This window comes from Osmerus eperlanus, chromosome 11, assembly GCF_963692335.1.
Source record: "Osmerus eperlanus chromosome 11, fOsmEpe2.1, whole genome shotgun sequence".
NCBI classification, from domain to species: Eukaryota; Metazoa; Chordata; class Actinopteri; order Osmeriformes; family Osmeridae; genus Osmerus; species Osmerus eperlanus.
In genome coordinates, this window is record NC_085028.1 from 17495733 (window position 1) to 17515446 (window position 19714).

A 19714-nucleotide genomic window follows, 5' to 3' on the forward strand; every position below is an offset into this window, starting at 1 on the left:
TTGACAAAGTCATGTGTTTCTCATTCAGTTACTAAGTAGTGAGCGATCAGAAACCAAGGAAACCAAATAATAAGTTATAAATGATTTTATATCTATATATTTTATACAAATATTTCTTTATTAAACTTGCTAACAGGAAAGGTGTGTTTTATTTCTTCCCCATGAGATGCTGTTTGGTGTTCTGCTCAGGCCTCAGGAGGATGATGAAACACTTGGGAGCGAACAGGCAGAAGAGCAGGCCGTAACTGGAGGCCAGGATGGCAAAGGTCTCCACTGCGTCGGCGTACTTCCCAGGAGAGCTGACGTACGCGGGGATGAACGACACCCACACGGCGCAGAAGATCAGCATGCTGAAGGTGATGAACTTGGCCTCGTTGAAGTTGCCGGGCAACTTGCGGGCCAGGAAAGCCAAGACGAAGCACAGGCAGGCCAGGAGGCTGATGTATCCCAGAACGCACCAGAACGCCAGGCTGGAGCCCACGCTGCATTCTAGAATGATCTTGGAGCTTTGGTGCTGGGAGTTCCTGGAGGGGAAGGGAGGGGCATCTGTGAGCCAGGCTGTACAGATGATCACCTGGACCAGGGTGCAGCTGAAGATGATGACCCTCTGCTGCCTGGGCCCCAGCCACCTCATGATGTTGTTCCCGGGCCTGGTGGAGGTGAAGGCAGCCAGGACCACCAGGGTCTTGCCCAGGATGCAGGAGATGCAGAGGGAGAAGGTGATGCTGAAGGCCGTGTGACGCAGCATGCAGGACCAGGTAGTGGGCTCGCCCACAAAGACCAGCGCACACAGGAAGCAGAGAGTCAGGGAGATCAGGATGAAGTAACTCAGCTCTGAGTTGTTGATGCGGACGATGGGGGTGTTCCTGTTGTGGAGGAAGACTCCCAGGACAGCTATGGTCAGACAGGCTCCCGCTACGGCAATCACCGTCAGGGACAAGCCCATGGCGTCGTGGGACAGGAACTCCACTGTCTTGGGGATGCACCTGGTGCCATCGTCGTTCGACCAGAAGTCCTCAGGACAAACGGTGCACTCTATAGAATCTGGAGAGAGTTGGAGATAAAGGGAAAGAGAGAGACAGAGAGAGAGAGAGTGAAAGAGAAAACTAAATGAGAAAATGAGAAATAAATAATTTGCTTCCTGATATCTAATACCATTTCAATAATTTCATAAATTCAGGAAAACTTTAATCTCTAAACTGTACAGTAGCTAGCAGTCCTGCCCTCTGTGTCGCTGGTTCACCTGTCTGATTACTGATCTTGCCGCTGTCACATGGTACACAGTCAAAGCAGCACAGAGGCTCCCCATGACGGACAGCCTTCCTGGATCCTGGAGCACAGCTGGAGCTGCACACAGACACCACTGCCTGGGACAGAGACACCACAACAGTAGCTCCTGAACACAACACAAACTCAGGAATACCACACAGATGTCACAAACCCACTCAAAGCTTTCTACAGTGAGGGGCATACTGTGATGCTCAAAGCTTTCTACAGTGAGAGGGAAACTGTGGTGCTTGAAGCTTTCTACAGTGAGGGGGATACTGTGGTGGGATGGGGGAGGGCTGGGAGCAGCTCAGTGGTTCGAGGGTTTGACTGCAGATTGAGAGATCGCAGGTTGAAATTCCCTTCCCTATGTCTGCTATATTAATACATTATCATTACAATTAGTCAGTACTGTGTATATTATAAAGACTTTAATTAATCATTAATAATAATTACCATAATTAGTAATGCATCATTATTATCTTTCTTTGTTGTTATGTATACTATTATGTATTACTATATGCATATATAAATACTATTACCATCCTTCCTCTAATATAATTACTAGAGCCCGACCGATTTATCGGCGGGGCGATATTATCGGCCGATATTAGGCATTTTCCAAACTATCGGTATCGGCATTTATAATGGCCGATAAATGAATATAAAAAAATGAAAAAACGGACGAAACACCCTTCAACCATGTTATGAGTGTTGGCATTGTAGAATTTGTTCACCAGAGGGCACTCTACAACGTCCCTGTTGGCAACACTCGTGTTTAGAACGCCACAAAGCCTACAACCAGCTGATCTAGCCAGAGTCGGGCAGAGTGTTAGAGAAATCTGTTTATGTTTTGTTACGCGTTTCTGGATTTTTATTTTTTTATATATATATCGTCCGATATATCGGAATATCGGATTATTAAATCAACAAATATTTGTATCGATATTGGCCTTAAAAATCCTTTATCGGTCGGGCTCAAATAATTACTATCATGATATGTGACATGTTAGGTGTCTGAGCCATCAGGCCAACCCCTAAAAGAATCTTCTCTTCCTGATTCCCCTGACTCACCTCCACCTGACCCTACAGAACTTGGCCAGCTGGCATCTGATGCAGGTAAACACACAGTGACAGCAGCTTGCCTGGCTCTGATGCCCCGCCCACACTATCGCCTCCTCCTGGATCACCAGCTCCTTCCCAGAATCCTTTGTTCCGTCGAACAAGCCGACGTTGACAAACTCGATCTTCCCGTCGCTGCCCCTCTGCCAGTTGATGATGTCATAGTACGGAATGGAATCTCCTTTCAGGTCAAAGTTCACCTGCTGGCTGGAAATGGAGAATGCGACTTCTTGGAGATAATGCTGGAGCTTAAGAAAAATATAAATAAAAGACAAATAAATAAATAAATAACAGTGTAGTCTGTTACTATGAAATGTCTATTGCATGCTTGTTCAAACAGACGTCAGACTTTGTAAATACAGACTGTTCCTTGAGTGCTGGAGCTTAAGAAAAATATCAATAAAAGAAATATAAATAAATAACAGTGTCGTCTGTTACTATGAAATGTCTATTGCATGCATGTTCAAACATACGTCAGATGTTGTAAATATAGACTGTTCCTTGACTCTAACCACCGAAATACTGGTAGAACTCTGCACATCTGATCCTTGATCTTCTCCTGTACTTCCTACATGCACTATTTGTACGTCGCTATGGATGTAAGTGTCTGCTAAACGACAACAACGTCCATGTGCTGTGCAGGGCGAAAGGCCTACCTGCCAGGGGTGAATGTTGCCGCTGAGAGCACATGACTGGTTGAGGAAGGGCCCTGCACCAGGCTGGCAGCTGAGGAGGTTGTGGAGAGAGTGGGCGATGGCGTACACAGCCTTGTACACGTTATAGGCCACCCTGGGACTGGAGGTGTTCATGTAGGCAGAGTGCTGCTCCAGGAGAACTTCCTGTCCTGTGCAGAGGGGGAGCGAGGAGGAGGATGAAGGGGTGGATGAGGAAGGGGAGGGGGTGCAGCCGTAGAGAGCCTCCCACAACTCTGTCACCAGGGGGTTGGAGGGGTATCTCTGGGGGTTCACCTCCCGCAGGTAGCCCTCCAGGCCGGGGATGGAGCCTTGCCGGATGCCGAAGCCTATGGTGCCCCCCAGATAGGGGTAGTACTCGCTGCCCGTGAAGACGGAGGCCGTGACCCAGGCCTCGCTGGCCACCCACTGGATCCCTGTGATGTTCTGCTCCATGTAGTCCCTGAGGAAGGGAGTCATCTCCCCCTCGGCAGAGAACACCACCACCACCCTGGCTCTGGAGGTACGCATGACCTGGGGGGGGGGGGTATAGATGGGGAGGAGGGAAGGAAGAGGAAGATGGGAGGGAGGATAACGTAGAAGAAAAGAAGGAGTTGTCTAAAAAAAATTTTTACTTCTGATCTTGAACAAACAACATCGAAGGAGACACAAACAAAACAGCAACAGAAAAAAGACAAGCGTAACATTTTTAACTGATCTTGGAGCAGGAACCTGCCCAGGGCCCAGGGCCCTGTCCCCTGGAGCAGGAACAGAGCCCAGGGCACTGTCCCCTGGAGCAGGAACAGAGCCCAGGGCCCTGTCCCCTGGAGCAGGAACAGAGCCCAGGGCACTGTCCCCTGGAGCAGGAACAGAGCCCAGGGCCCTGTCCCCTGGAGCAGGAACAGAGCCCAGGGCCCTGTCCCCTGGAGCAGGAACAGAGTCCAGGGCCCTGTCCCCTGGAGCAGGAACAAAGCCCAGGGCCCTGTCCCCTGGAGCAGGAACAGAGCCCAGGGCCCTGTCCCCTGGAGCAGGAACAGAGTCCAGGGCCCTGTCCCCTGGAGCAGGAACAGAGTCCAGGGCCCTGTCCCCTGGAGCAGGAACAGAGTCCAGGGCCCTGTCCCCTGGAGCAGGAACAGAGCCCAGCGCCCTGTCCCCTGGAGCAGGAACAGAGTCCAGGGCCCTGTCCCCTGGAGCAGGAACAGAGTCCAGCGCCCTGTCCCCTGGAGCAGGAACAGAGTCCAGGGCCCTGTCCCCTGGAGCAGGAACAGAGTCCAGGGCCCTGTCCCCTGGAGCAGGAACAGAGTCCAGGGCCCTGTCCCCTGGAGCAGGAACAGAGTCCAGGGCCCTGTCCCCTGGAGCAGGAACAGAGTCCAGCGCCCTGTCCCCTGGAGCAGGAACAGAGTCCAGGGCCCTGTCCCCTGGAGCAGGAACAGAGTCCAGCGCCCTGTCCCCTGGAGCAGGAACAGAGTCCAGCGCCCTGTCCCCTGGAGCAGGAACAGAGTCCAGGGCCCTGTCCCCTGGAGCAGGAACAGAGTCCAGGGCCCTGTCCCCTGGAGCAGGAACAGAGTCCAGCGCCCTGTCCCCTGGAGCAGGAACAGAGTCCAGGGCCCTGTCCCCTGGAGCAGGAACAGAGTCCAGGGCCCTGTCCCCTGGAGCAGGAACAGAGTCCAGGGCCCTGTCCCCTGGGCTCCTCCCCAGCCGTCCCTCCCAGCAGGTGTGTGCGAGCGTGTCTACCTGCATGATCTCCAGGGCTTTGTCTCTGTCGTACAGCAGGGGGATCATCTCCTGGTAGGCCACACAAACCTCTGTGCTGCTCAGCTCCCTCAGAAGGCCCTGCAGGGCGAAGCGTCCGTACGCATGGTCGCCCCGCACCACCCCCACCCACCTCCACCCCAAACGCACCAGCAGCTGGGCCATGGCTTTCACCTGGAGACACACACACATTTGCACGCATACATTACATTTACATTTAGTCATTTAGCAGACGCTCTTATCCAGAGCGACTAACAGTAAGTACAGGAACATTCCCCCCGAGGCAAGTAGGGTGAAGTGCCTTGCCCAAGGACACAACGTCTTTTGGCTACGGCTGGGAATCGAACCGGAAAACTTCTGAGTAATAGCCCGATTCCTTAACCGCTCAGCCATCTGACTCCCTGCTGCTATGCAGTTACATGGTAGTTATATAACCTTAATGTAAAGCGTTGACCGACCATTCGTTGTATATGGAACTAGGACACTAAGACAGTTTGAGGCCAACAAGAACCATTCAAATCTGTTCTCTCAGAAGCACATTAAGCTTCCGCACAGAGATCATAATAAAACAAACAACACAAAGAAGAATAACAAGAATAACAATAACCTTCATGACAAATAAGTAAAATTCAACTGAAATTGGGTTCTCTGGAGACATCCAGTGACTAGGTTATGAAGCCCCCCCTCACCTGGTAGCCCCCCCTCACCTGGTAGCCCCCCCCCTCACCTGGAAGCCCCCCCTCACCTGGTAGCCCCCCTCACCTGGTAGCCCCCCCCTCACCTGGTAGCCCCCCTCACCTGGAAGCCCCCCTCACCTGGTAGCCCCCCTCACCTGGTAGTCATCGTTGGGGATGACTCTGAAGAACGTGGGGTACTTTCTCCTGTCGCTGAGGCACGCACACGATGAGAAGTAGCTGATCTGAGGAGAGACGCCACAGTTACAGGTACAGCAACACTCTCACTCACACACACACACACACACACTCACACACAAGACAGGGTACAAAGGTCAGGAGGCACAAACAAGTTCCTATCACTACATTTCATTATCAAATAATTTCTCATTCAAAATGTATCTTGATAATTCTCCCCTTCTAACTGCGTTAAAGAATAAAAGTCGTAATTTGACCTGAACTTGAACCTTTGTCTTAACTCCTTTGTTAAAACACCTTTGTGAAAATCGTCCTTAGAATGATACAGAACTGAAGTCACCTTTTGTTAGAACAGTCTTGAGAAATTTAGGATAAAACTCCTTTGAACACCTTCTTTATTATTATGTTTGTTATTTGAACATGTCGTGTAATGTCATCTTTAGTTAGAACAGTCTTTATAAGTTTAGGTTAGAACCCCTTTTGATCTCCTTTGTTAGAACCTTGATTTCCAGAACCCTACCATGGGGATTCTGAAAGGCTCCAGGATTCCAGACACCACGATGGACTGAGCGGAGCCGGATTCTCCCACCACGGCCAGGAGAGAGGCTTCGGAGCAGGTGGAGGGCTGGGCCTGGCTGGGGCTGTTCAGCACGGCCAGGGCAGCCCTCTGGCCTGTCAGAGGATAGGCACACGAGTCGAAGATCTTGTACCCCAGCGTGTGGTTGCGCAGAAACTCCTGGTTCTGGTTGATCTGCTCCACGGCCAGCCTCAGGGTCTGAGCCCAGCGGAACGCTCTGGGGTCAAACCTGCTCGCGTGCAAGTGCACACACACACACACAGATACCGACATACACACAGACACACATATACAGTAACACACACACAGAAAAAGTTGAGGATGACATATTAAAATCCGTAACGAGGCAGTAGTAAAAAAAATTATAATAACAAAAAAAGGCACAATCAACGAGTCAGAAAGCTCTGTGTCGTTCCCAGCCTCCCTCAGCCAGGGAGCCCAGGCAGCAGACTCACCCAGCCTCCCTCAGCCAGGGAGCCCAGGCAGCAGACTCACCCAGCCTCCCTCAACCAGGGAGCCCAGGCAGCAGACTCACCCAGCCTCCCTCAGCCAGGGAGCCCAGGCAGCAGACTCACCCAGCCTCCCTCAGCCAGGGAGCCCAGGCAGCAGACTCACCCAGCCTCCCTCAGTCAGGGAGCCCAGGCAGCAGACTCACCCAGCCTCCCTCAGCCAGGGAGCCCAGGCAGCAGACTCACCCAGCCTCCCTCAGCCAGGGAGCCCAGGCAGCAGACTCACCCAGCCTCCCTCAGCCAGGGAGCCCAGGCAGCAGACTCACCCAGCCTCCCTCAGCCAGGGAGCCCAGGCAGCAGACTCACCCAGCCTCCCCACTCACCCGTTACACTTGACGGCTGCAGGTTTGTAAGTGTAGTTAATGTCAGGCATCTCCTGGTTGTAGTGCAGGGGAAATATCCCTCCAATCACATAGTCTCCCTCGGCCACAAACCCTGGCGCAAAGTCATTCTGCAGAGAGCACACGGAGGCTGGGGCCGAGGCCGGGGGAGAGGCTGTGGGCAACAGGGGAGAGGCAGACGTTTGGATGAGGAAGGAGACCAGGCAGGGGGACAGGAGACACCACACTAAGAGAAGAGTCATCCTCACACACGCCTCACACACGCCTCACCCCCCAACTGACACACTGAAAGCCCTGAGAGGTTTTATAGATCCACTGGCGCTTTCTGCATCTCATTACTGCCGAAGGAAGCAGATTGGTTGCTACTTTACTGGACACGTGCTGTTGTTAATATACGTGATCCCCCAGAGTTTAGAACTGAACAACAGACGACCTGACAATGTTCCGTAATGAGGGTCACTGGTTTCCCGAAATGTGATGGTTGTTACGTTCGTTATTGTTTTTGTTGAGTTTGTTGACAAAGTCATGTGTTTCTCATTCAGTTACTAAGTAGTGAGCGATCAGAAACCAAGGAAACCAAATAATAAGTTATAAATGATTTTATATCTATATATTTTATACAAATATTTCTTTATTAAACTTGCTAACAGGAAAGGTGTGTTTTATTTCTTCCCCATGAGATGCTGTTTGGTGTTCTGCTCAGGCCTCAGGAGGATGATGAAACACTTGGGAGCGAACAGGCAGAAGAGCAGGCCGTAACTGGAGGCCAGGATGGCAAAGGTCTCCACTGCGTCGGCGTACTTCCCAGGAGAGCTGACGTACGCGGGGATGAACGACACCCACACGGCGCAGAAGATCAGCATGCTGAAGGTGATGAACTTGGCCTCGTTGAAGTTGCCGGGCAACTTGCGGGCCAGGAAAGCCAAGACGAAGCACAGGCAGGCCAGGAGGCTGATGTATCCCAGAACGCACCAGAACGCCAGGCTGGAGCCCACGCTGCATTCTAGAATGATCTTGGAGCTTTGGTGCTGGGAGTTCCTGGAGGGGAAGGGAGGGGCATCTGTGAGCCAGGCTGTACAGATGATCACCTGGACCAGGGTGCAGCTGAAGATGATGACCCTCTGCTGCCTGGGCCCCAGCCACCTCATGATGTTGTTCCCGGGCCTGGTGGAGGTGAAGGCAGCCAGGACCACCAGGGTCTTGCCCAGGATGCAGGAGATGCAGAGGGAGAAGGTGATGCTGAAGGCCGTGTGACGCAGCATGCAGGACCAGGTAGTGGGCTCGCCCACAAAGACCAGCGCACACAGGAAGCAGAGAGTCAGGGAGATCAGGATGAAGTAACTCAGCTCTGAGTTGTTGATGCGGACGATGGGGGTGTTCCTGTTGTGGAGGAAGACTCCCAGGACAGCTATGGTCAGACAGGCTCCCGCTACGGCAATCACCGTCAGGGACAAGCCCATGGCGTCGTGGGACAGGAACTCCACTGTCTTGGGGATGCACCTGGTGCCATCGTCGTTCGACCAGAAGTCCTCAGGACAAACGGTGCACTCTATAGAATCTGGAGAGAGTTGGAGATAAAGGGAAAGAGAGAGACAGAGAGAGAGAGAGAGTGAAAGAGAAAACTAAATGAGAAAATGAGAAATAAATAATTTGCTTCCTGATATCTAATACCATTTCAATAATTTCATAAATTCAGGAAAACTTTAATCTCTAAACTGTACAGTAGCTAGCAGTCCTGCCCTCTGTGTCGCTGGTTCACCTGTCTGATTACTGATCTTGCCGCTGTCACATGGTACACAGTCAAAGCAGCACAGAGGCTCCCCATGACGGACAGCCTTCCTGGATCCTGGAGCACAGCTGGAGCTGCACACAGACACCACTGCCTGGGACAGAGACACCAGGTCAACACCAACCACTCAGTGTGAGGAATCTATGGACATTGTTTCTATAGGACAGAGGCTTTAACCTCCATGAAAGAATCATGGACAGGATTCCTGTGCCTGAAGGTTCACCAGCAGAGTAGTGTTTCAGCCACTAGAGGGCTGTGCTAAAGCAGAATCTTAATGAGACGTTTATGTGATTTGAGGTGACACATGAGTTTTTTTATCTTTGGAAACACAATGTAATTAAACTTTCTTTCTTAGTAGTGATTTATTGAGTGATACATGACTTATTCACTCATGATCAAACCACAAACTATCCTGTCAGGAAACACCAAAGAGAGAAACCTACACTTTTGCTCAGACTTATATAAAACTGCCAGTACAGAACTTGACCAGCTGGCATCTGATGCAGGTAAACACACAGTGACAGCAGCTTGCCTGGCTCTGATGCCCCGCCCACACTATCGCCTCCTCCTGGATCACCAGCTCCTTCCCAGAATCCTTTGTTCCGTCAAACAGGCCGACCTTCACGAACCGGGGGTTTCCATCAGGGTTCCTCTGCCAGTTCATAAGGTCGTAGGAGGGAATGGAGTCTCCTTTCAGGTCAAAGTTCACCTCCTCTCCAGATGCATTAAAGGACACTTCCTGGAGATAGTGCTGAAGCTGGCACAATGACAAGAGCACAAAAGGAAACAGGGCAGGTTTAACTGAAATCTTGGATTACATAACAGTTTTTCCCTGTGTTTTTGTTCCGTCTTGTTGACGGACTTGACTAATGTTTGGTAAATTCCGGCCCTTCCCGTCCCATAAGGTCAAAAACATTAGAAGTGATTAGTGGGGTCCTCAGGGAGTATCAGATATCACAGGGAGGGTTAGGGTTAGTGTTGTGTGGTGATTGGCTGTGTTTATGTATCACTTTGATCATTTGAGGAAGTCCCAAAAAATCCAGAAAAATCATATGCGCACCACTTTTACCAAAAAGCATTTCAACATGCTTTCACAATGCTTACATTACAAGGGTAATGTAACATGTAATACAACGCAGAAACTGTTCTATTACTAGTTTTGTAGTACTTTACACTGTCCAGGGCATACATTTAAAAACCCAAATCGTTTTTAGACCAGGAACTGTTTCACATCGGCAGAGCGTTGACTTTATATGTGTAGTTTTCTCAAAGATACCTGCCAGGGGTCAATGTTGCTGCTGAGAGCACATGACTGGTTGAGGAAGGGCCCTGCGTCAGGCTGGCAGCTGAGGAGGCTGTGAAGAGAGTGGGCGATGGCGTACACAGCCTTGTACACGTTATACGACACTCTGGGCCCAGAAAAGTCCATGTAGGCAGACTGCTCCTCCAGGAGAACCTCCTTACCTGTGCAGAGGGGCAGAGGGGTGGTGGAGGGGGGCAGGGAAGGGAAGGGGTCACAGCCATACAGCTCTCCCCAGAGCTCCCTCACCAGGGGGTTGGAGGGGTATGTCTCGGGGTTCACCTTGCGCACAAACTCCCCGAGCCCTGGGACCTTCCCCTCGCGGACCGCAAAGCCCACCGTCCCATCCAGGAAGGGGAAGGCCTCCGCCAGAACCTTGGCGCTGACCCACGCCTCGCTGGCCACCCACTGGAGCCCCGGGATCTTCTGCTTCTCAAACTCCCGTAGGAAGGGGTACAACTCCCCCTCGCCCGAGAACACCACCACCACACGTGCCGAGGAAGTCTGCATCACCTCCAGGATCTGCAGCACCCGCTCGCGTCTGTAGTCCTTGGGGATCATCTCGCTGTAGGCCAGGCAGACGTCAGTGCCCTGGATCTCCCTTCGCAGGCCCTGCAGGGCGAAGCGTCCGTAGTCGTGGTCCTCCAGGACCACGCCGATCCACCGCCAGCCAAACTGCTGCAGCAGGCGAGCCAGAGCCTTCACCTGGTAGTCGTCGTTGGGAACCACACGGAAGAAGGTTGGGAACTCCTTCCTGTTGCTGAGGCAAGAGCAGGTGGAGAAGTAGCTTATCTGGAGGGCAGAAACACATAGATGTCGGGTAAATGAATAGAGCGCCTGTTCGTAAGGCAAACTCTTCAAAGTGTCATAATCTCTTTGTCAAAACTAATAATACTTCTAAGCACTTGCTCAAGTAAACATGACAACGTGACGAGTTAACGTTAACGCAAGAATATTCTCCAGGAACTAAACACAAAATACTAACTGATAATGTCTAACAATTACAGGAAAAAAACATTTTATTTAAAAATGGTTAGTCTCTAACATTTACAGGAAGTATCTACAAACTGATGTTCACCAACCAGAACTCACCATGGGGATTCTAAACGGCTGCAGAGTTCTGGACAAGACGATGGACTGTGAAGAACCAGACTCCCCGACCAGCGCCAGCAGACGTCCGGTACCAGTACACAGGGGACTGTTCTCCTCCCCTGGTCCGTTCAGCGAAGACAGAGCCGCCCTGAGGGCCGTGATGGGCGTGGCACACGAGTCGAAGATCTTGTACCCCAGCGTGTGGTTGGGCAGAAACTCCTGATTCTGGTTGATCTGCTCCACGGCCAGCCTCAGGGACTGAGCCCAGCGGAACGCTCTCGGGTCAAACCTGCTTGCGTGCAGGCGCACACACACACAGATACCGACATACACACAGACACACAGATACAGACACACACACACAGATACCGACACACACACACACACACATATACCGACACACACACACAAAGATACCAACACACACACAGACACACAGATACAGACACACACACACACACACAGATGAGCCAACAGAGATTAAATGCATCTGGCCACGGACTATCACACACAGTTTCTCCTCTCAAGCCTTCAGGCTTCTCAACCGGCAACCTTCATCCACTCAAGGAACAGATCTATCAGCACTCCAACACATTTATAAAATGTATTATATAAATATAATAATATAATATTTACACACATCTCCGGTACACATAACCAGTGTTATTGTAATATTATTTTAGCAATTATTTTGCTGCTATGGTGCTTTTGGTACTTTTTATTGCCGGAGCTACATTCCTTGCTGTTTTCGGTATTATTGCTGCTTTGCCCAGTGTTTTTAATCTACATTTTCTTTTTTTCTTTTATGTTTTTGAATGCCTACTATGTGGCTGTTGAATTTCATTGCCCAGAATGACAAGCGTTTTATCTGCATATGACAGTAAAATCTCTTTCACTGACTTTAAACAGAATGTTGAAACAACGTTAAGAGGGATGAAGGTGTAAGCAGAGCAACCACCACCTGGTGAAACAGTTGAGATCAATAAAGGGTCATGAGACTGTGAACGGCATAAGCTTCCCTCCAGGAAATTAAAACACACTGCCTGACAGCTTCAACACATTAACAATATGACCAGACCATCATCACTTTTCACACAGCATTCCACATACTAACAACAATATGTTATCAATAGGACCCGGACCAGAACCACTCTTCCTATAGTATTTGAACCCCAGCATTTCCACATCTCGGTCTGTTGGGCACACTGTGTCCTCACAGATCTAACAAGGCGACAGTTGTTAGAGACGTTGACACTAATCTACAGAAACATGATCTCACTGTACAGGCCTCTTGTCAGAGCTCGGGAATGAACACACACACACACAGGATTAAGACTTTCTGAAAGACGACTCCCACCACGAGAGAAAAACAAAGAACACAAAAGGATTTTGATCCTAACGGCCCAGATGGTCTCACCCGTGGCACTGGGCCTTCGGGGGCGCGGAGGTGTAGTTTGTGATGGGCAGCTCCACCCGGTAGTGGAGGGGGAAAATCCCCCCGATCATCAAGTCTCCAGCAGCTTGGAAACCCGGCAGCTGGAACGCCCCGTGGGTGGAGCAGGGTGGTGGGGTCGAGGGCTGGGTGGTGCCGCCTGGAAGAGGTGAGGCAGAGACAAACAAGAGACACCACAGCACCAGAGGCATCCTGGCTGGTGGTACCTGTGATGCACACACAGGTGTGTTGTGCTGTAGACCCCTAGCAGGTATTACCTGTGATGCACACTGGGAACAGAAGATATTCTGTCTTCCCAGACTGGTCTGGTTGGAAGTGACCTGGCGCTGGGAGGAGAGCGGTTTTATACCCCTGGCTTTCGTCATCGTCTGTAATTACTGTTTGGTGACACCCTGGGTTGTGCGTCAGGAACAGACTCTGAACAGTCAGGATCTCTTAACCCTTTCTAACTAAATGATTTTTGAGTGGTTAATAAACGCAGAGGGGATGTTTCATATTGTTTTAATAAAGGTACATTACATGAACGATGTGTTGACAGGAAATATCAACCGATTGTTGAACTTGTAAAAATGATATTGTTCAAATATGGGAAAAGACAAAAATGTCATGGGGCGTCCTTACATTTTCAGATTACTAAAGGACAAAGGATTGTCACATCCCGCCCCACTCCCTAGGTCAATGGTCTTCAACCCTGGTCCTCAGGGACCCCCTGCCCTACATGTTTTAGATGTTTCTCTGTGCCAACACACCTGATTCAAATGAATGGGTCTTTATCTAAGCCTGATAATGAGCATTCATTTGAATCAGGTGTGTTGGAGCAGGGAAACATCTAAAACATGCATGGCAGGGGGTTCCTGAGGACCAGGGTTGGAGACCACCGCCCTAGGTCATGTCTTGGTTCTTTCTGTGTGTGTGTACTCACCTGTCCTCTCATTTCAGTGTCTCCTACCCTGCCTGTGATTGACCTCCCCAGCCCTGATTGACAGCACCTGTTTTCAATCTAGCCCCAGTGTATTTAGCCCCTGTGTTTCAATCTCTCGTTGCTAGTTTGTCTTTGTACCTCGTGTCATTCCCTGCCTAGTCTTCTGAATCCAGTAAAACCTTTTTTTGTGAATATTCTGAGTAGTGCTTTTGAGTCCACCACCTATCGTCGTTACACAAACACAACTGACATTACAGGGTGTTATCTCTGGAAACATCTGACTGCGGCTAGTCATTTTGCAGTTTTAGCTAGCTAGCACCTGGACAATATATTAACAATATGTGTAAATATGAAATATTTAATTATATTATATTCTACAGTTACCTGTTGTGACACAATAGCTGTCATGAGTTTAACTCTCTATAATGACGTCAGCATTTGCTGGGCAGGTCCACTGATTTCATGGACCCACAGTATAAAGAAAGGGGCTGTGGTACAGACAGTCTTACTTTGTTTCCTCTCTGTAGCGTTAAGCCTGGTAGTTCAGTCCACCTTTACAACAGGCACAGCCACATCCTACACAGAAGAAAAGAAACACAAAAGGATTCGTTTTTTTCACAATTTTTACAATCACAGAGCAGCTATCCTTGAGTAGAGCCTCAGTAGGCATGACGTGCCTGGGAGCCAAGCTCTTGGTGCTGGGGGTTCGTCTCCTGGTGGGCCAGCTGTGCTCTGTGGTGTCCCAGGACGGGTGCTCCTTCCTGGGCTTGGAGGAGACTGGCAGCCTCTACGAGGAGGGAGATCTGGTCATCGGAGGCTTGTTCCCTCTCCACAACAGTCCCGTCTCTCCTGTTCTTTCCTTTCAATGGAAACCGCAACCGCACACTTATAAGTAGTAAGTAGAGCAGAGAGGTTAGGTTAATTGTGTGCAGTTTAGTACGGGAAAGTGTGAAATCTGTTTTGTAGTCGTTCAGCCAGACAGACTGTTACATCCACACCCAGTGCGCCTTGCGGACGTTTGAATTCTCTACTAATTGTATGTCTCCGTGTTTGTGTTCCAGCTTCAGTCCGCGAGCCCTGCGCTGGATGCAGACCATGGTGTTCGCCGTGAGAGAGATCAACCAGCGCGAGGACCTGCTCCCTCAGCTGAAACTGGGCTTCCACATCAGGGACAGCTGTGACGACGTGCACACGTCCCTCCAGGAGGCCCTGTTCCTGGTCAACGGCAAGCCAGAGACAGCCAGGGCTTCTGGGGGCGCCGATCTGCCTGACTCAGGCTTGGATCCTAGTCCTAGTCCTAGTCCTGGTCCTAGTCCTAGTCCCGGTCCAGGGACCAGACAGGGTCTTGGATGTTCAGCTGCACGCAAAGCTCGGTCACCTGTCATCATAGGCGACGCTGGCTCTGGAGTCTCCATGGCCTTGTTAAGAACTCTAGGCTCCTTCAACATCCCCCTGGTGAGACCAGAGAGGATAGGTGTTCCACTGCTACTGTCTGCATACTGTGATAAAATGTTTATGGAAATAGGATTCATCTGGAAGATGAACATGGTCATAATGAGAGTAGTAATGTATCTCCAACTCGTCTTGAGGTCATTCTAACCCTGCCTCTCCCCCCCCAGATGAACATAACCTTGTCTCTCTGCCTCTCTATCTTGAGGTCACTATAACCCTGCCTCTCTGTCTCCAGGTTACCCTCTCTCAGCCTCCAGGTCACCCCAACCCTGCCTCTCTGTCTCCTGGTGTCCCTAACCCTGCCTCTCTGCCTCCAGGTGAGCTACTTTGCCTCCTGCAGCTGTCTGAGCGACCAGAGCAAGTTCCCCACGTTCATGCGGACGATGCCGAGCGATGCCTTCCAGATCCGGGCCCTGGCACGTCTGGTGCACTACTTCGGCTGGACCTGGGTGGGCGTGATCGGGGTGGAGTCCGCCTACGCACGCTTCGCCATCCAGCTGTTCCTCCAGGCAGCCGAGCAGTTCGGTGTGTGTCCCGCCTACGTCCACTTCTACCCTGTGGTGCTGACAGACAGGCCGTTGGATGAGCTGGTGGACGTCATACAGGTACACACAGGATGTATACTGTGTAGGGCTGGGCGATATATAAAAAATGTGATATCTCGATATTGTCAACATTTTTAGGATATTCAATATATATCTCGATATGTTTTCATTTGCATTTAAATTATTAAAAAACATGATTTTCTTTTGCCTCCTTTGGAAAACAACAAAAACAATTTAGATACAACAGCTATTGTTACAAAGTACAAAATGTGTAGTGCAAATTTAAGCAGTTGCCATAACATGGTACTTGCAACTTGACAAAATGGACCTCACATGGAACAGTTCATGCAGAGGTCCTTATGTGACAGGACAAAAAGAGAGCAAAAGAGAGTGCCTGAGCAAGTGCAATTTTCAGTTTGTGTGTGTGTGTGTGTGCGTGTGTGAACACAGAGGACCCAGAGCCAGACAGTGAACACAAGCAACACAAGGACCAGCAGAAAAAAAAGAAAGATTTTCTTATTTTATTTTATATTCAATATTCACGATATTTTCAAATTTTACATTGTTGTCAAAATGTTTGCGATATTATAGCTAATATTCGATATATCGCCCAGCCCTAATACTGTGTGTTTAAATGTTTGTGTAAATGTACAGCATAGGTAGTTGGGCTCTGACTGATTACAGCTTATATTTGTGGCCGTTATGGTAAATACAAGTTTGTTCTTTTCTGACTTGCCTGGAAAAAATAAAGGTTAAAAAGTGTGAGGCGGCACATGCTCTCTTTAATATTTAAGCCTGTCAATGGGTTCTCATCTGTCTGGTAAAATAAACGTAAAAAAGTTATTAAATCAGATGAAAGCAAATGAAAACAAGTTTTGAATAAAAAAGTGTCAAAAAAGTTGTGGCGTTCATCAAGGTCTTCAAACCTGTCACAAAAATCTTCCTGATGTGTTTGTGTTCGTACCTCTGCTGTGCGTCTGCGTTGCGTCCAGGGCTCCTCCTCCAGGGTCGTCCTGAACTTCTCTGGCGAGCCGGAGCTCGTCTCCATCCTGAGAGAGATGCGACGCCGCAACATCACCGGCCTGCAGTGGGTCGCCAGTGAGGCTTGGGCCACCGCCAAGTCCCTCTGGGGAGAGTTTGGGGACATGCTGAAGGGCACCCTGGGTTTTGGGATCCACAAGGCGGACGTTATCCCCGGGCTGGGAGATCACCTGACCCGGCTGGACGCGGCCAGCGCATGCCAGTCCCCCTTCATGGCTGAGCTCTGGCAGGAGATGTTTGACTGTTGGTTAAACGGGTCCTCCAACACACACTCTCACACAGAGTCGAACCCGGACAGGGGGCCCTGCCGTGGGACAGAGAGGTTATCGGATGTCTACTCTGCCTACTCTGACGTGACGGACCTCAGGGTGTCGTACAACGTCTACAAGGCTGTTTACCTCATCGCCCACGCCCTTCATGACATGGGGAACTGCGTTAGGGGGCAAGGTCCCTTCATCAATGGGACCTGTGGGGACCTGAAGGATTTCAAACCATGGCAGGTGTGTGTGTGTGTGGATGATTATGTGTGTGTGTGTGGATGAGTGTGACTTCAGGCTACCTTTAACTTAACTATCCCTACGACTCCTAGTTAGGTCCACTGTTAAGTTCCAGACTATTTTCCTCAAATCGATATTTGACATAAAACAGTTTCACGTGCGACAATGTGTTTATTTTCTCTCTCCCTCGATTGTGTCTCTCCCTTAGTTGCTGCACTACATGAGGAGGGTGAAGTTCTCCACTCTGGGGGAGGAGGTCAGATTCGATGACAACGGCGACCCCATAGCCTCCTACGACCTCATGAACTGGCACAAGGGTCCCGATGGCTCCCTGCGATTGGTTAAAGTGGGCTTCTATAACGCCTTATTGGTTGATGAGCAGGAACTGGTCATAAATGACTCAGCTATTCAGTGGCCCGTCGGCCAACAGGTGTGTGGTGGTTCAAGAAGGGGTTTGAAACTGCGTTTGCTCATCAGGCTGGTACTTGTAGTCCTGCTCACACTTGTCACACTTCAGGTCAATGTGCCGGCTGCTGTTTATAAACTACAGGACACACTGAGGCTACTACTAAAAGTCACACATTGAAAACAACATGCAGGATACCGCTGCCTTCTAGGAAGATAGTTCATATTTGTTTCTGGTTCACATGAGATGAGCCATTTAATGTTTTGTTGAAGTGTATTCATCAACATGGCGATTGGAACAACTGATAATGTTTTGTGTCAGACATAGGTCACAGTGTCCAAGATTATGACCTTAAGTGAAGATACCTGCTAGACGGTCGCTGTACAGCTTAGCTGTCCCATGAGTCTTAGCGGTTGACCTTTAACCCTCAGGCAGCTCGCTCAGTGTGCAGTGAGAGCTGCCCTCCTGGCACCCGATTGGCCAACAGGAAGGGGCAGCCAGTCTGCTGCTTCGACTGCATCCCCTGTTCTGACGGGGAGGTCAGCAACCACACCGGTGAGGGCTGAATTCATAATGCATGATTATAAACAGTATGTATAGAATCAGGTCTTGGGAAATCCAACCAATTTTAATAATTTTTTAATAGATACTTTAATAATAAATAAATAATGAGTAAAATCTTTTATTATAAATGTATTATTATGCACTTTAATGTCGTCAGTGGCTTGTTGGTCAATGAGAGCAATACAAACTATCCAATTTCCCATGATTCGTTTCCAGATTCCTTAAACTGCATCCACTGCTCAGAGGACAGCTGGCCCAACGCAGGCAGGGACGACTGTGTCCCCAAGATGGTGGACTTCCTGTCCTACCACGAGCCCATGGGCGTGGTCTTGTGCTCCGTGTCTCTGCTAGGAGCCGGCTCCTCCCTGTCTGTGCTGGCCGTGTTCCTCAGCCACAGACACACCCCCGTCGTCCGCGGCAACAACATGGAGCTCAGCTTCCTGCTCCTCCTCTTCCTCTGCATCTGCTTCCTCATTGGTCTCCTGTTCATCGGCGAGCCCTCTGATTGGCTGTGCCGTGTGCGGTACCCGGCGTTTGGGATCAGTTTTGCCCTCTGCATTTCCTGCCTCCTGGCCAAGACTGCTGTGGTGTTGATTGCCTTCAGGGCCACCCTGCCAGGAAGTGATGTCATGAAGTGGTTTGGCCCCACCCAGCAGAAAGCCAGTGTTCTGGTGTGCACTGCCATCCAGGTACAGTCTGTCTCATTAGTGGTTCTGCTTTCAAAGGAAAGTAGCAATACTGAGGTGTAAAAGTACTTGTTCTCCTCCTAAACTCAAATCCTTAACCTGATAATCTGTTAAACTGTAAGGAATTATGGATAGAGGGAACTTCATACACATCATCCTCAGTTAGAATCATGCTTCCATTGGCAAAAAAAGTTCCACAATACACCAAAGAATCATTCAGTAGAATTACGCAAATTTTCAACCTGAATAATCGCAGAAACATAAATAAAAACATCTGTAGATTTTTTGTTTAGGCCTGCTGGTAACCTAACAACACAAAACTATGACAGTAAACCTCTGGACTGATCAAAGTGCATCTCTCCTCTCCCCAGGGACTGATCTGTATAATCTGGCTCCTCACCACCCCCCCGCACACCAACCGCAACACCGCCTACCTCGGTGCCGTCATCATACTGGAGTGTGCCATGGGGTCGGAGATCGGCTTCTGGTGCGTTCTGGGATACATCGGCCTGCTGGCCTCCCTCTGCCTCCTCCTGGCCTTCCTGGCCAGGAAACTCCCGGACAACTTCAACGAGGCCAAGCTCATCACCTTCAGCATGCTGATCTTCTTCGCCGTGTGGGTCACGTTCATCCCCGTGTACGTGAGCACGGCTGGGAAGTACACGGTGGCTGTGCACATCTTCGCCATCCTGGCCTCCACCTTCGGCCTTCTGTTGTGTATTTTTGCGCCCAAGTGCTACGTTGTCATGCTGAAACCGGAGAAGAACAACAGGAAACAGATGATGCGGAAGTAATCATCATGTGATGCCGGATGTCACAGTGCCAGCTAATGTTACTGTAGCAACTGATACAACTGA

The 19714-nt window shown here is 50.0% G+C and overlaps 3 protein-coding genes across 4 annotated transcripts; 1 reads left to right on the forward strand and 2 right to left on the reverse strand.

The window, feature by feature from the left end:
- Positions 1–97: 97 nt before the first annotated feature.
- On the reverse strand, positions 98–7516 carry LOC134029669 (extracellular calcium-sensing receptor-like). The gene is made up of 8 exons (XM_062473936.1): positions 7093–7516; positions 6204–6489; positions 5644–5730; positions 4794–4985; positions 3045–3593; positions 2408–2636; positions 1244–1363; positions 98–1044 (listed from the first exon to the last, which is right to left on the reverse strand). Exons 1-8 carry the CDS (start codon positions 7350–7352, stop codon positions 149–151), a joined length of 2619 nt encoding a protein of 872 aa, XP_062329920.1. The 5' UTR covers positions 7353–7516; the 3' UTR covers positions 98–148.
- Positions 7517–7721: 205 nt separating this feature from the next.
- Positions 7722–13340, reverse strand: LOC134029659 (extracellular calcium-sensing receptor-like). 2 transcript variants are annotated; one of them, XM_062473926.1, is made up of 7 exons: positions 13002–13340; positions 12709–12950; positions 11292–11580; positions 10176–10991; positions 9432–9656; positions 8870–8993; positions 7722–8668 (listed from the first exon to the last, which is right to left on the reverse strand). In XM_062473926.1, exons 1-7 carry the CDS (start codon positions 13107–13109, stop codon positions 7773–7775), a joined length of 2700 nt encoding a protein of 899 aa, XP_062329910.1. In that variant the 5' UTR covers positions 13110–13340; the 3' UTR covers positions 7722–7772. The 2 variants fall into 2 exon arrangements, with proteins under 2 accessions (XP_062329910.1, XP_062329909.1); XM_062473925.1 differs by having other exon boundaries at positions 12709–13340.
- Positions 13341–14334: 994 nt separating this feature from the next.
- On the forward strand, positions 14335–19651 carry LOC134029660 (extracellular calcium-sensing receptor-like). Its single transcript, XM_062473927.1, has 9 exons — positions 14335–14558; positions 14728–14931; positions 14986–15121; positions 15436–15723; positions 16656–17204; positions 17410–17631; positions 18039–18162; positions 18388–18860; positions 19229–19651. Exons 1-9 carry the CDS (start codon positions 14335–14337, stop codon positions 19649–19651), a joined length of 2643 nt encoding a protein of 880 aa, XP_062329911.1.
- The last annotated feature ends 63 nt before the right edge of the window (positions 19652–19714 follow it).